This window comes from Curcuma longa, chromosome 1 (assembly GCF_044706935.1).
Source record: "Curcuma longa cultivar G26 ecotype Majalengka, Jawa Barat chromosome 1, ITB_CL_G26_1.1, whole genome shotgun sequence".
Taxonomy (NCBI): Eukaryota; Viridiplantae; Streptophyta; class Magnoliopsida; order Zingiberales; family Zingiberaceae; genus Curcuma; species Curcuma longa.
The window spans coordinates 20,533,157-20,545,062 of NC_133861.1; the positions used below are offsets into that span (position 1 = coordinate 20,533,157).

Here is an 11,906-nt window from a genome sequence, read left to right on the forward strand (position 1 = left end):
ACATTCCCAAAGAAGACCAATATTCTTAACTGGTTTTAAAAAATTCATTCGTTTTGCAACCTAGTCCCTATTCTGCTACCTATGCAATTCAGCGTCTCAGAATCAGAGATAGTTGCATCGAAATCACCTCCTAGCACCCATGAAATCCTAATGATGTATCTCAGCCAAAGAAATCTCTGAAGAAAGCATCCTAACATTATCCTGGCAAGGGCCATAAATCCCAGCAACAGCAAGCCTACAACATGAACTGGAATTCTCAAAGAAACCCGTGACTGAATGAAAACCAAACTCATGAAAAGTTTGAATTCTGGAAGTACTGCCAACATCTAACCAACTGATAAGCCATCAACAAAACCACTTGTTGCAGGAATCTTAAATACATACTTAATTGCTTTTTTGGTAGTGGAAAATAGTAGTAGATCCTCTACCTATCTTATTCACTCAAAATTGTTGGCTTGATCTCGACCATCAGCAAGTCCTTAACCTTTTACAATCTCACCATGGGCCACAATCTTCCTCTGCCTCATTCTTGGTCATGATCCCTTCCTTCCCCATTCATTGTGAACCCCTCTGCTCTCCACCACTGAGTGTGAACCCCTGTCTCCATGCTCTTCCATTATCCATGAATACCCTCTCACTCTGTCATCGTAAGACCCTCCGCCTCCACGTTCAACTAGGAAGCCTCACCCCTTCCCACCTTTCCTGTCTCTAACATCATTCATGAGCTCCTCTTTGCACTCCATCAAATGCTTTGCCTCGCGTTTTGCCCTCAACCTCGAGGGCCCACCTATGCCCTCCACCATCAAATGAGAACCTCCCTCCACCCTCTATCGTCATCCACAAGCCCTCCTTTGTGAATAAGAGTTGATATCAAAGAAGAGGGAAAATATTTCCCCCTGTATTCATTAATTACAAAAAATGATTATTATATAACAAACATTTTATACTAACACAATATTGGATGCAAGATAATCAAACCAAGTTCTAAAGTGACTTAATAGATATGTAATCCTTTACACATGAATTTCCTAGGTTATTTGGACAACAAAGGAAGGGTAAATCTTAAAATGCAACTATAGAGAAGGTGTGCAGTTACAAGGCTACAGTTGGGAGATGTGTTGTATATTTGATGAGACAATGTCTCTGTAAGGTATCCAAAAAAAAGGCAGTCTGTTGCACGAAGCTTCTGCCAATGTGAGATCTCGAAGAAGGGTCAATTGTACACAGTCTTACTCTGCATTGTAATAAGTTATTTTCGTGAATCAAACCCGTGACCTTTAGGTCACATGGCAACAACTTTATTGTTGCGCCAAAGCTTCCCTTCTCCCTATAGTATCCAAAAATGAGTGATAATTTAAGTACCTAGAAATGCTCAATAAAGTAAACATAATGAAGAAACAACTTGAAGCATCTGAGAGACTGAATACAAGTAATCATGTCAAATCTAATAAAAAAGGCAAAGAGAACAGTTTCTCAGAAAATAAGCAACAGTGCAGTTGCACAATCTTAGCCAATTCCATGAATTTCATGTTTTCTGAACCACAAACCAGTGGACCGTAAACCAAGTTCGAGCTCCATATTGAACATTTAACCAAGGTAAGAAAACAATGACACTAAGGACACAAAAGAAGGGCAGAAATAATATAAGAACAGAAACTGTGATACACTGCTAAAGACTATGGGGAAAGTAGATGAACACTTTCAATGCAATGTGGTAGCATATAAATCTTGCCTCATGACACTAATACCCTGTGTATCATTCCTTGTGTCCAAACAGCAGTTTCCTTCAATTGGTCATTGTCCGACTGAATACACTCTCCCAGTAACTCAACATGAAAACTGTGGTCCTTCAACAGGACTTTCGTGTTCGGACCAAGAGCATCTGCAAGATCTCCTAACACTGCAACTGCAGCTTTGGTTACCTCCTCATCCCTGGAAAAAGAACCAAATCTGAGGTCATCTTTAGATGTTGCAAAAAAGAAGAATATTAATTATAGGGGACTATTCCTACCTGTATTTATCGCTAACGACAGCTTCAATGAACTTCAAAAGAGGGTTAGCATGAGGAAGCATCAGTGCTGCCTTGGAGCTTTTGAATCCCTGAAGGATACCAGAGTAAGCCTCAAAAATGCCACGTCGAAGTTGATTACCATATTCTTGCATATCGTCATCATCGGGACTCAACTCAGAGCAGAGGTCTGCAGCTCCTTGCAGCATGGGGATCACATAAGGAATATACTTCTCAAAGTGCTCACCAATTGCAAGAGCAATATCTCCAAAAGATGAAAATATAGGAGGCTTGACAGATCGATGCAGAACAGGATCTGATAGGTTCTTCAGAAGTCGACTCATAATACCATCACAATAAGGAAGAATCTTGTCGTCTAATGCTCTGCAGATGTCGCCTACAACACCTACTGATATTGAGCAGACTTGATACTCCTCAAAATTCTGCAAACCCATCTCTAAATACTTGAAAAACTCTTGCATGTACTTAACAAATTGAGGCCCTGTAGCATAAGCAAGGGCACCAACTGCTAGCATTGCTTCTTCATGCACAGTAGAACTACGGCAAGAAAAAACTTGTAGAAATAAGACCATCATCTGATCAGCATATTGGTTTAGTATGGAACTCGTCTCATCTGAGTTACTCAATTTCTGTATTATTACTTGAAGTGCACCACAAAGCAGGGCTTGCAGATCACTCTGCTTTTCTCTGTCATCAGATGATACAATCCGGAGCTCCAAAGTTTTACCTAATCTATTCATCATTTCCATGAGGAGTTGCACGACCAAGTTTGAAGTTTCACATAGGTTGCTGCATCGAACTAACTCATTTAGTGTTTCATAAGCAGAAGAACGAAGCCTGGGATTGCTTGTGTCTACACGATCAGCTGTATATAAGAGAGCTGTAACAATATCGCCAAGATAAGGTGTGAGGATTGATGAACTACAATCTCCACGTTCATAACCCTGCACAAGAAAATAAAGGGCTCCACAAACTTTTTCAGCCACATTTGGAACATCTCTTATGCTTTCCAATAAAACAGACATGACCCGTGGAAGGGTTGCAGCAGTTAAAACTGAATATTCACTACTAGGAGAATGCAGGAACTCAAATATCCTACCAAGGGTCCATGCAGTTGTGTCCTTGACATGACTATTTTGGTCCTTCATTACATTCAACAAGAACTCAAGTCCAGAATGAACAAGGGGTGCAAGTTTCTTCAACAGATGGACCTTCAAGAATTGAACCAAATGCAAAAGTAGCTGCCTCACGGCACCTCCAGTCACCCTTTGTTATATTACTCTCCACAAACGGCATCACAAGGGGAACAATTGCATCTCCAACAGTTCTTGCAACAAGTCCGAGACAGGTTCCCCCAGCCATAGACAAATTCCAGACACCGTCTTCCTGGTCCTGATCCTCCTCTTGCTTTAGCAGTGTTTCTAACATTAAAGGCACAAGCATAGGAAGTGCTTGATTAATGAAATTAGAATGTGGAGAATTACCAGTATCATCTTGTTCACTTTCCTCTTGAATCTGAATTTCTTCATCACAAATTGAGCTCCAAAATTCAATGGCTTGAAGAGCGACAGGCTCCTCGTCCCCTCTCACTGCATTTGCAGTTAAATTAAAAAGAGTCTGCATATATGGCTCAAGGTAACCATAATATGTAGAGGCTATCGAAACAAGACACTCGAGAGTTGCTTGTCTGATTTCTGGTTCTTTGGCCATAGCAATCTCACATACAACTTTCATGATAAAATTCCTCTCTGTCTCATTTTCAAAGTTAGCCTGAGCAAAATCTAGAGCATTGTAGAGAGCTTTAACAGCTGCAAGACGAACTTCAGAACTATGTTCCATTTGGTTCATACCCTGCACAACAGCAGTGAGGACAGCATTTACTTGTTCCTGCTCCAGGTCTTGAGGTGATATCTCCTCACAAACATAGCCCAATGCCTCCAATGTTGCTTGCTTTAATGGAGCAGAGGAATCTGGCTGAGTCATGTTGTTCAGCAGCTTCACTATAAGCTCCTGCCATTCGCGTCGGGGTATCTCAATGGATGCAACCTTAGCTATGACCTGACAGGAGGTGTGCCGTGCTTCAGAAACCAATGATGCAAGTGTCTGCACCAAGGACTCTTTCACTTGGGATTTGATAGATGGATCCATATTGACCCAATGCTGAGTAAGTTCTTCCCTACGGGCAGCATCCTTTGCATCCAGAGAATTTTTCAGTATAATACCAGCAAGTCTTCGAGATTCAGGAGGCTTATGTTCACTTGATAATTCAGTTGATAATGAATGGATGAAAAGAGGAAGATTTTGTTGCTGAAACTGCTTAAGATTTTCTTCAGCAACAGTTCGAATCTGCCCATCTGCAGATTGGGCTGCCAACAGGACCTGTGTAATCTCCATCGCCATGTACAAGGCACTATAGAACAATAAAGCAACAAACAAGAAACAAAATAAGAAATTTAATCCAGTGCCTAACGATAATCTAACTGTAGTCAAGAGAAATCAAGCTCAATTTTTCTATGCCCGCATAAAAGCTGTAAATTCAAATACAATCTAGAAGTAAGAACACGTTAGTAATTACCATCACTGTAACTAACAAAACAATGAAGATCAAAGAACATATATGTTTTACTAAAAAAGGTAAATTTCCAGTTCATATCTTCTAAGATCAATAACAATCTAGAAGTATGCATAACGTGCTAGTACTGATCATCATTGTAACTAACAAAATAAAGATATTCTAAGACCAGAAAGACCAATGCAAATCCAATAGACAAAATAGTTTACTTGCACAAAAGATCCTGATTGGGACATTCAAAAGAACAATAATCAACGATCTAGTGAGAATCTATGCATACCCAAACCAACTCGGAATGAAGTGAAAAAGTTCAACAAAAAAAAAACGGACAGATGCAATGAAATTCTTGCAAAAAAAAAGTATTACGCGAAGGAAAAGTGTATGAACCTTAGGCCCTGAACCAGACTACTATGCCTCAGTCGGTAGTGTTCTTGAATGTAAGTAAAATAAATAGTAGTCAGCGAAGGAAATGTGTATAAACCCTAGTCCCTAAACCGAACTACTATGATGCAGTAGCCAGTGCACATACAAATTTAAGCCCTCGTTGAATAAACAAAAGCGCCACAAATTACATCCACATTCAAGTACAGATACTTGTTTAAACAAAGAAACACTCGAAATAAACTGCGACAAAGTAGATATGGATCCACCACCGACATGATCGCTTGCAAGCGAAAAAAAAAAAGATAAGAAATCGAAAACATAGAAACCATGAAATGGATCCGAAAGTCTAGAAATCCGATCGGTTCGTAAAGAAACCCTAAGTCGGAGGAGGAGAGCGATACCTTAACTGTAATCAAAAGGGAACAAAGAAGCGCGGGCCACAGATCGGAGGAGAAGATTAAGAGAAGCTTGGGATCGTGGCTTCGATCTAGCGGTCGCTAACTCTAACCTCCCCGTGCGATTTGGAGAAGGAAGAAGCCGTGGATGCGAGACTTTTATAGAAGGGTCTTGAAAACGAACAGAACGGGGCAGTGAAGCGGGAGCAGCAAACCCTAATTTTCTTTTTCAAATCGCTCAATCCTCGTTAGTAAATGGATTCGAATCCGAATCCGAATCCGAATCCGATTACCTAAATGGGCCATCCTTGTTAAGCCCAGGATGACAATTTCTGGCCCAGGGTGCAAAAATAGCTGTACCCAAACTATACTGGGAACCTTGTTTGAGATCCGATAATAGATCAGTTATAATTGTTAACTATGATACAAATTTTTAGTATTTTAACTAATTTTAACACAGATCTTTTAATTTTAACGAAATATATATATTTTTAATTTTTAAAAAAATTATAGCATGTTAGGTTTTTTTATATTTAAAATATGTTTAGTAAACTAGGGCCAAATAAACTTTGCACGGGCCGGGTTAAGCTGGGGACGTGAAAGTGGGCTTTAGGGATCGAGCCGCCGAGATTGATGTCGGGAAGAGGACGAGAAGCGATGGGGCGGACGCCGAAGGTCGTAGAGGATGATTACGAGGTATCAATTGTGATTTGTGTTGGTTAGATTTATGTTTATCAACGATGTGATTTGTACGAGTGAGGCATTTTAGTTCATGGTTGATGATTAATCGTGTCTGTCTTTTTGTTCAAAATCGAGCCTCGCATATGAAACTGGAATTGTTTTTTTTTCCCGATCACGGTTCTGATGTAGCGTCAGTACTAGTCATCCCAATCCAGTAGGCATCCTCCAGGAGCTTTAGCTTTGCAATTAAAATGTATTTGACAGCCATTACGAATTATTCGGCGCAGTATATATCCGTTTAAGAGTTTCCAAATCAAACTTCTATAATACTTAGTGCGTCATAGCTACTCTGTTCATACGTCTCTTACTTCATTCCGTATTTCTTTCTTTTGCAATTGATTTTGTGATCTTAAATCACGGATGGAATGATTGTTTTGTGGATGAATGCAAGTACTCTATTCGTGGATTGATCTATTTTTAATTTGTATGTCCTTGGATAAAAAGATATATGATTAACAAAAATCAGCATAGTATTGTTTTCCTTTTTGGCAATTGCTTTAGAAAAATCCTTTTTTTTTTCTATTTTTTTGCCCTGCCCAGGCCTCTTTTTCGTTTTTGCCACTTGGCTAGTGAGTAGTGTGGACTTGGCTGGTAATTAAAAAAGGGACCTGAGCGGAGAAAAACAACTGAAACATAGAACCTTTTTGGGCAATTGTCTGTTTTTTTTTTCTAGAACCGTAGCTAAGGTATTGTGTATATTTTGTTAATTAAAAGTTGGCAATGTGATGTGAAAAAGGTCACAGGTTTACTAATTAAAATTAGCCTCAACAATGATTGGAGGTGTTGTAATTGCCTTATGAAAACTAATAACTGACTCCTAAGAATTTGTGATTAATCTTATAAATCCTTTATTAAAAAGAAAAAAAATTGATTGGCAAAGTAGACAAATAGTTATTTTGCCAGAATGTTATTCCTCCATCATTATGTGTGTTTCATGAAACTTGTAGATGGCCTCATTTATGCATGAGTGTTGTTTCACTGTTTCACCTTAAAAGAGCATGCATCTACTTCTTAGAACTTGAAAGCATTCCTGAGGTAAGCCCTGTGGTTTGCCTGTCTTTGTTTCCTTAATGCTAAAGATGTCTTTTTTTGTTGTACTAAAGAGCTGTATTTGTACTTTCTTTCACTTTCCAGAAATTATTAGCCATAGAAGGGATAAAGGTTGAGGCAAGGTCATAGTCTGAATGCATATTAAAGTGTCCATTTCTGAGAGATGCAAAAGGGAGAAACAAAGAAGTCTACTACTCGAGAATGATTGACTAATCAAATAATATATAACCTTTATCCCTAAGTTTAAGTAAATAATAATAAATGGTTTTATTCTCAATAAACGACAAATATCTTAGTTTACCATTATATATTACTAGCGCATAGTTGAAAAATGAAGCAGCATCATTTGCACTGGCCTGTATCCAACATGAACTGTTTCCACTTTCAATAGCATAAAATTGCATTATTTACCTGCTGCTTTATTATTAAATGAAACAGCATCTTATTGTTATTATTAACAAATAAATCCAACATATTCTTATTACTACTATTCTTGCTCATGTGAGTCTACAAGAATAACAAGCAAGCAATCTTGGATTCTCAATCTGAGCATAATGTAACCTTCATCCTTTTTGATTCTGACTTGGACTGACATTGATAACATTAGTTTACACTATTTTATGCCAGTTGTTAAGGCATAATGTCATCCTCAATTTTGTATTTGGGTTTGGATTCAACATTAGCATTTTAGCAAGGTAACACATGTTTGTGTGAGACAGTACTCATTATGTTTTATTGTTTATGAATGTATTTTGTGCTCATATTTTTTATAGCTTAGGTCAATTTTTTGGGTAGTTTTTGCTACTATGCTTGTGTTAATTCAGACCGAACAAAAAAAGCAAGCTGCTGCTGACGTTCTGTATCAGTATTCTCAATTTGTTATGGTTTGTATTGGGGAAGAAGTTCGGCCAAGTGATCTTCGGTTACATTTAATGAAGGTACATATTCTGTTGCTTCATTTTCACCTTCCCCTCTCTATCTGCATTGATAACATCAAATACCATAACCAAATTGTGCAAGAGAGTTTTATTCTTTTATATTCATTGGACGTTCTAGTGCACCATTCGTATAAAGCAAAGAAAATTTCTAAACTATTTTTTAAAATTTATTATCATGAGAACAACCTCAGCAAGATAATGAAATTACTTTCTGATATTGTATGAAATATTTTTGCTTGAGCTCACTAAATGATACAATCATGAGTAGCAGTCTCACTTGTGACAAAGCCAAAGCAATAGTAGGCAACTTCCATTTTGTCCAAACTCTTCTTATAAGGTTTAATCAGTTTCACTTGAAATGGATATGCATATTTTAATAATTGTTATAAGGTTTTATCAGTTTCACTTGAAATGGATATGCATATTATAATAATTGCTTTACTCTTCTTATAAGGTTTTATCAGTTTCACTTGAAATGGATATGCATATTATAATACTTGCTTTTCCTTTCCTGCAATTCTGGCCATTAGTTTTTATCTGTAGAAACTCCAGACTTTTTAGTGACACATACTTCCTGCTAAGTTTTGTTTGATTAGTATCCTTTTTTATCATACTTAACTAAGATTGGACTTCTGCCAGGAAATCTCCGGGATGCCAACAACTTTAAAGAAAGAGCCTTCGCCAGTTTCTCCCGACTCTACTGGTGAACCATCATCTTCAGGAACGATGAAGAGGGACAAATCTCACAGCTCCAGCTCCTGAATCACTTTGTAATATCAAGGTTTGAACTGCCAGTTACATGTTCAGTATGCAAAACTGATAGTATTATTCTGTGAGCAGAAGATGATCAGGAAGTTTAGGAAAGTGAAAAGTGGACTTCTTAGCTATATCTAAACTAAGTTGTGCTAAATGTTATTAGTGTATAAGCTCATGATCAGCAATGAACTGTGATTTAGATCCCTGTTACATCTGGTTTGCAGGAGATTCCACTTGCCAAGGAAATCATATTGCTTTGTGTAGAACCAAATTCCAATAATCTGTTTTTTAGATTTAATGTTTCATGAATATGTATGGGTATTTAAAGGTAGATCCACTACCTTAACGGCCCTCCTAGAGTCGGCTTCATGGATATGGAAGGAGGTTAATTCATAGACATTAGGTGCATGGTGAGATCAAAAAATGCAGGTCATTACTTCATGGGGATCGACTCTTGACCATTACGCAAGCAATATCATGTGTCCACCATTTACGCTATGTCCTGGGGACTATGTATGGGTATTTAAGATACTGAGGCATATGTACATAAATTAATTCATCAAAATCTTAAACTAGCAGACTTGTAGAATAAGTGTATACAGAACATGCGTGAGTTTAGCCACACCTTATATGCTTATTTTTGAGGTCATTATGCGTCTGATAAATTTATTTTCAGAATGAGTTAGTGCAGAATTAGTTGTGGGTTCCTTGTGATTTGATCTCATCCTCCCCTTTTCCTTTTCTTTGAGCCTTCTTGTTCTAATCCCTGATCTATGTCGTCTACGGCAATGAATTTGTAGTGTCAAGGCGTACCCAACTCATGAAGGAATCCTTTTTGTGAGATCAATCTTCTTTGAGATGAGATCTGCATGGCCATGTGTTGAAAAATCTAATTATTTTTATATGAAGCTTTTGTAGGGAAGTCCAAACTCAAAATTCTAACGAGATGCCTATATTTGCTCTTTTGAAAACCCAGCCGCTGTTATCGATGGCATTTCGTCGAGCTTTAACGTCCATCCACGTCAATTTCCTTGAGGAGAATCGATCTTTTAATTTCGGGGTCGTTTTTAATGCTTCTCAGTCACACATTCGGTTGACTTGACTGCCTCACCACCACCAGCAAAAACCTGCAAAACACTGAAGAACCAGCAGCAGCAGCAGCAGAAGGATGGAGAATTGTGGGTGCCACAAGCAGTTTGCCGGGCTCCGATCTACCCACCTCCCTCTCTTCCTCTCCCAGACCAAAAGCAATTCTCCATGGCCCACCTCCGACAACGCCAGCCCCTATGCCTCTCCCTCTATCGTCACTGTTCGTTTCTAAAGCAAAAGCCTGTGCTTTCTGCCTCCTCGGTTCCCTCCTCTTCCCATTCAAATCTTCCTCTAACTGCGCTACCTACCTTCTCCTCACCACTCCCTCTTCTCTTCTTCTTCTTCTTCTTCTTCTTCTTCTTCTTCTTGCTTTCTCCCCCTCCTCATGAAGACCCCTCGACCACCCTCCCCCTTCCGCTTGAATTCCAACGCCGGCACCGGTTGTGTGTCTGCGTTTGTTCGTCGACTGTTGTGCGCGAGCCTCAGCGGCAATGCGGCCGGTGACAGTGCTGCGCAGAAGAAGCCACAGCCGGCGAGTCCCTCCGTGGTGGCGCGGATGATGGGGCTCGATTCTATGCCAGTGTTCCCCTGCACTTCTCCGGAGTCTGGGCGGTCACTTTGTGAAGCTCCTGTTTTCCTAAGGCAGGAGAACGAGAACTTCCTGGTTCTGAGCTTCGTTCCTGAGGAGAAAGTAGGGAGAATTGGCCGGAAATGTAAGCTAAAGAAGAGGAAAGAGGAATTCTCCGGTGGAAAGGAGGCCAGAAACAATCGCAAGAATTCTGAGCTTCGAAAGGAGAATTCCCCTGAGAAAGAGCACAGCAGTAGCAAACCTTGCGGAATTGACAACTGTAACAGCACAAAGAACATGCCTTGCTGCTGCCATCAAGATCTTAGTCCTGTTTCAGTCCTGGACTATCCTTTCCTCATCCGCTACACTGATTCTCTCGATTCAGGTGAGTTTTAGTAATTTAATCGCCCACTATAGTTGTGCTAAATGGAGGTCTAATTGTTGGGGTAATCCAGAAGAAGAGGAGATATCAGAGTTCCAGAACCCAAGGAGACTCTCATCCAAGTTTGAGAATCTCAACTGCATAACTTCAGGTTTTCATCTCCAGTTGATCTCTACCAGCAGAGAACCGCCCCCAACTCCTGAGACAACAAGCAATTCCAAGCCAGTTGGTCAAGATCACAGTCGAAATTGGCTGAGGGTTATCGAGCTCACAGGAGAGGAAGTGAAGATCTCGGCATGGATGTCGAATTTGAACAAGGTTTGGAGGTCGGAAGAGAACCGTGAGATAGCAGCAGAAGTTGCAAAGAAGGTGCTCGATCTACTTCTCGAGGAAACTGTCTCTGAGATAACCAATTCAATTGTCAGATCATGTTCATAAGTGGTATATAGTTCTTCCTCATCATTTGCAAGTAGTATCAGACATCTATAAATTAGAAATTAATAACGTAAGATGTGGTCCATCATCTAAAGTTCTTGCTTCTCTTCGAGATAATAAGAATGCTTGCTTTGACAAAACTGAAACTAGCAAAGATTAGAAAGGTTACAAAAGAATATGCATTAGCTCAACTACTGAGTACAAGATTCAAAGAAGATTTGAATGCTTAAAAATCTCAGATGACCAGTGTTTTCCTAAATAAAAAGTTTTCTGACGTCCACTGAGATTTTGACAACTTTCATGCACTACTGTGGACTAACTATAATAGTTTGAGAAGACATAATATAATGGAAAACAAATAACAGGGCAATAGTTGGTCATGCCCTGGCAACTTCTTTGTGATTATCTTCTCATCCTTTACGAAAGGAGAGAGCATCTGTGAGCCGTTGAAATTGCCTCAATTTTCCTGCTTACCTGCGTCACTACGACCCCCTTGTGTCATGAAATTATTTTTTAAAAAATATTTTTAAGTTTTTAAATTTGATCAAAATTATTTGATAAGTTTGC

The 11,906-nt window shown here is 39.2% G+C and overlaps 2 protein-coding genes and 1 pseudogene across 2 annotated transcripts; 2 read left to right on the forward strand and 1 right to left on the reverse strand.

The window, feature by feature from the left end:
• Positions 1 to 1,550: 1,550 nt before the first annotated feature.
• On the reverse strand, positions 1,551 to 4,454 carry LOC141821998 (importin subunit beta-1-like; annotated as a pseudogene).
• A 1,506-nt stretch (positions 4,455 to 5,960) lies between these two features.
• LOC141841417 (uncharacterized) lies at positions 5,961 to 9,075 on the forward strand. Its single transcript, XM_074729595.1, has 3 exons — positions 5,961 to 6,076; positions 7,996 to 8,109; positions 8,749 to 9,075. The coding sequence occupies exons 1-3, from the start codon at positions 6,014 to 6,016 to the stop codon at positions 8,869 to 8,871; spliced, it is 300 nt and encodes a 99-aa protein (XP_074585696.1). The 5' UTR covers positions 5,961 to 6,013; the 3' UTR covers positions 8,872 to 9,075.
• Positions 9,076 to 9,362: 287 nt separating this feature from the next.
• Positions 9,363 to 11,342, forward strand: LOC141825899 (uncharacterized). Its single transcript, XM_074713170.1, is given in 5 exon segments — positions 9,363 to 9,384; positions 9,947 to 10,075; positions 10,078 to 10,304; positions 10,307 to 10,907; positions 10,978 to 11,342. Coding segments are annotated over 5 exon segments (1,344 nt in total).
• Positions 11,343 to 11,906: the final 564 nt, after the last annotated feature.

Coding starts and splice junctions, on each gene's coding strand:
- LOC141841417 (XM_074729595.1), top strand. CDS start 6,014: ATGTCGGGAAGAGGACGAGAAGCGATGGGGCGGACGCCGAAGGTCGTA. Junction 6,077..7,995: donor TCGTAGAGGATGATTACGAG/GTATCAATTGTG, acceptor GTGTTAATTCAG/ACCGAACAAAAAAAGCAAGC. Junction 8,110..8,748: donor TTCGGTTACATTTAATGAAG/GTACATATTCTG, acceptor GACTTCTGCCAG/GAAATCTCCGGGATGCCAAC.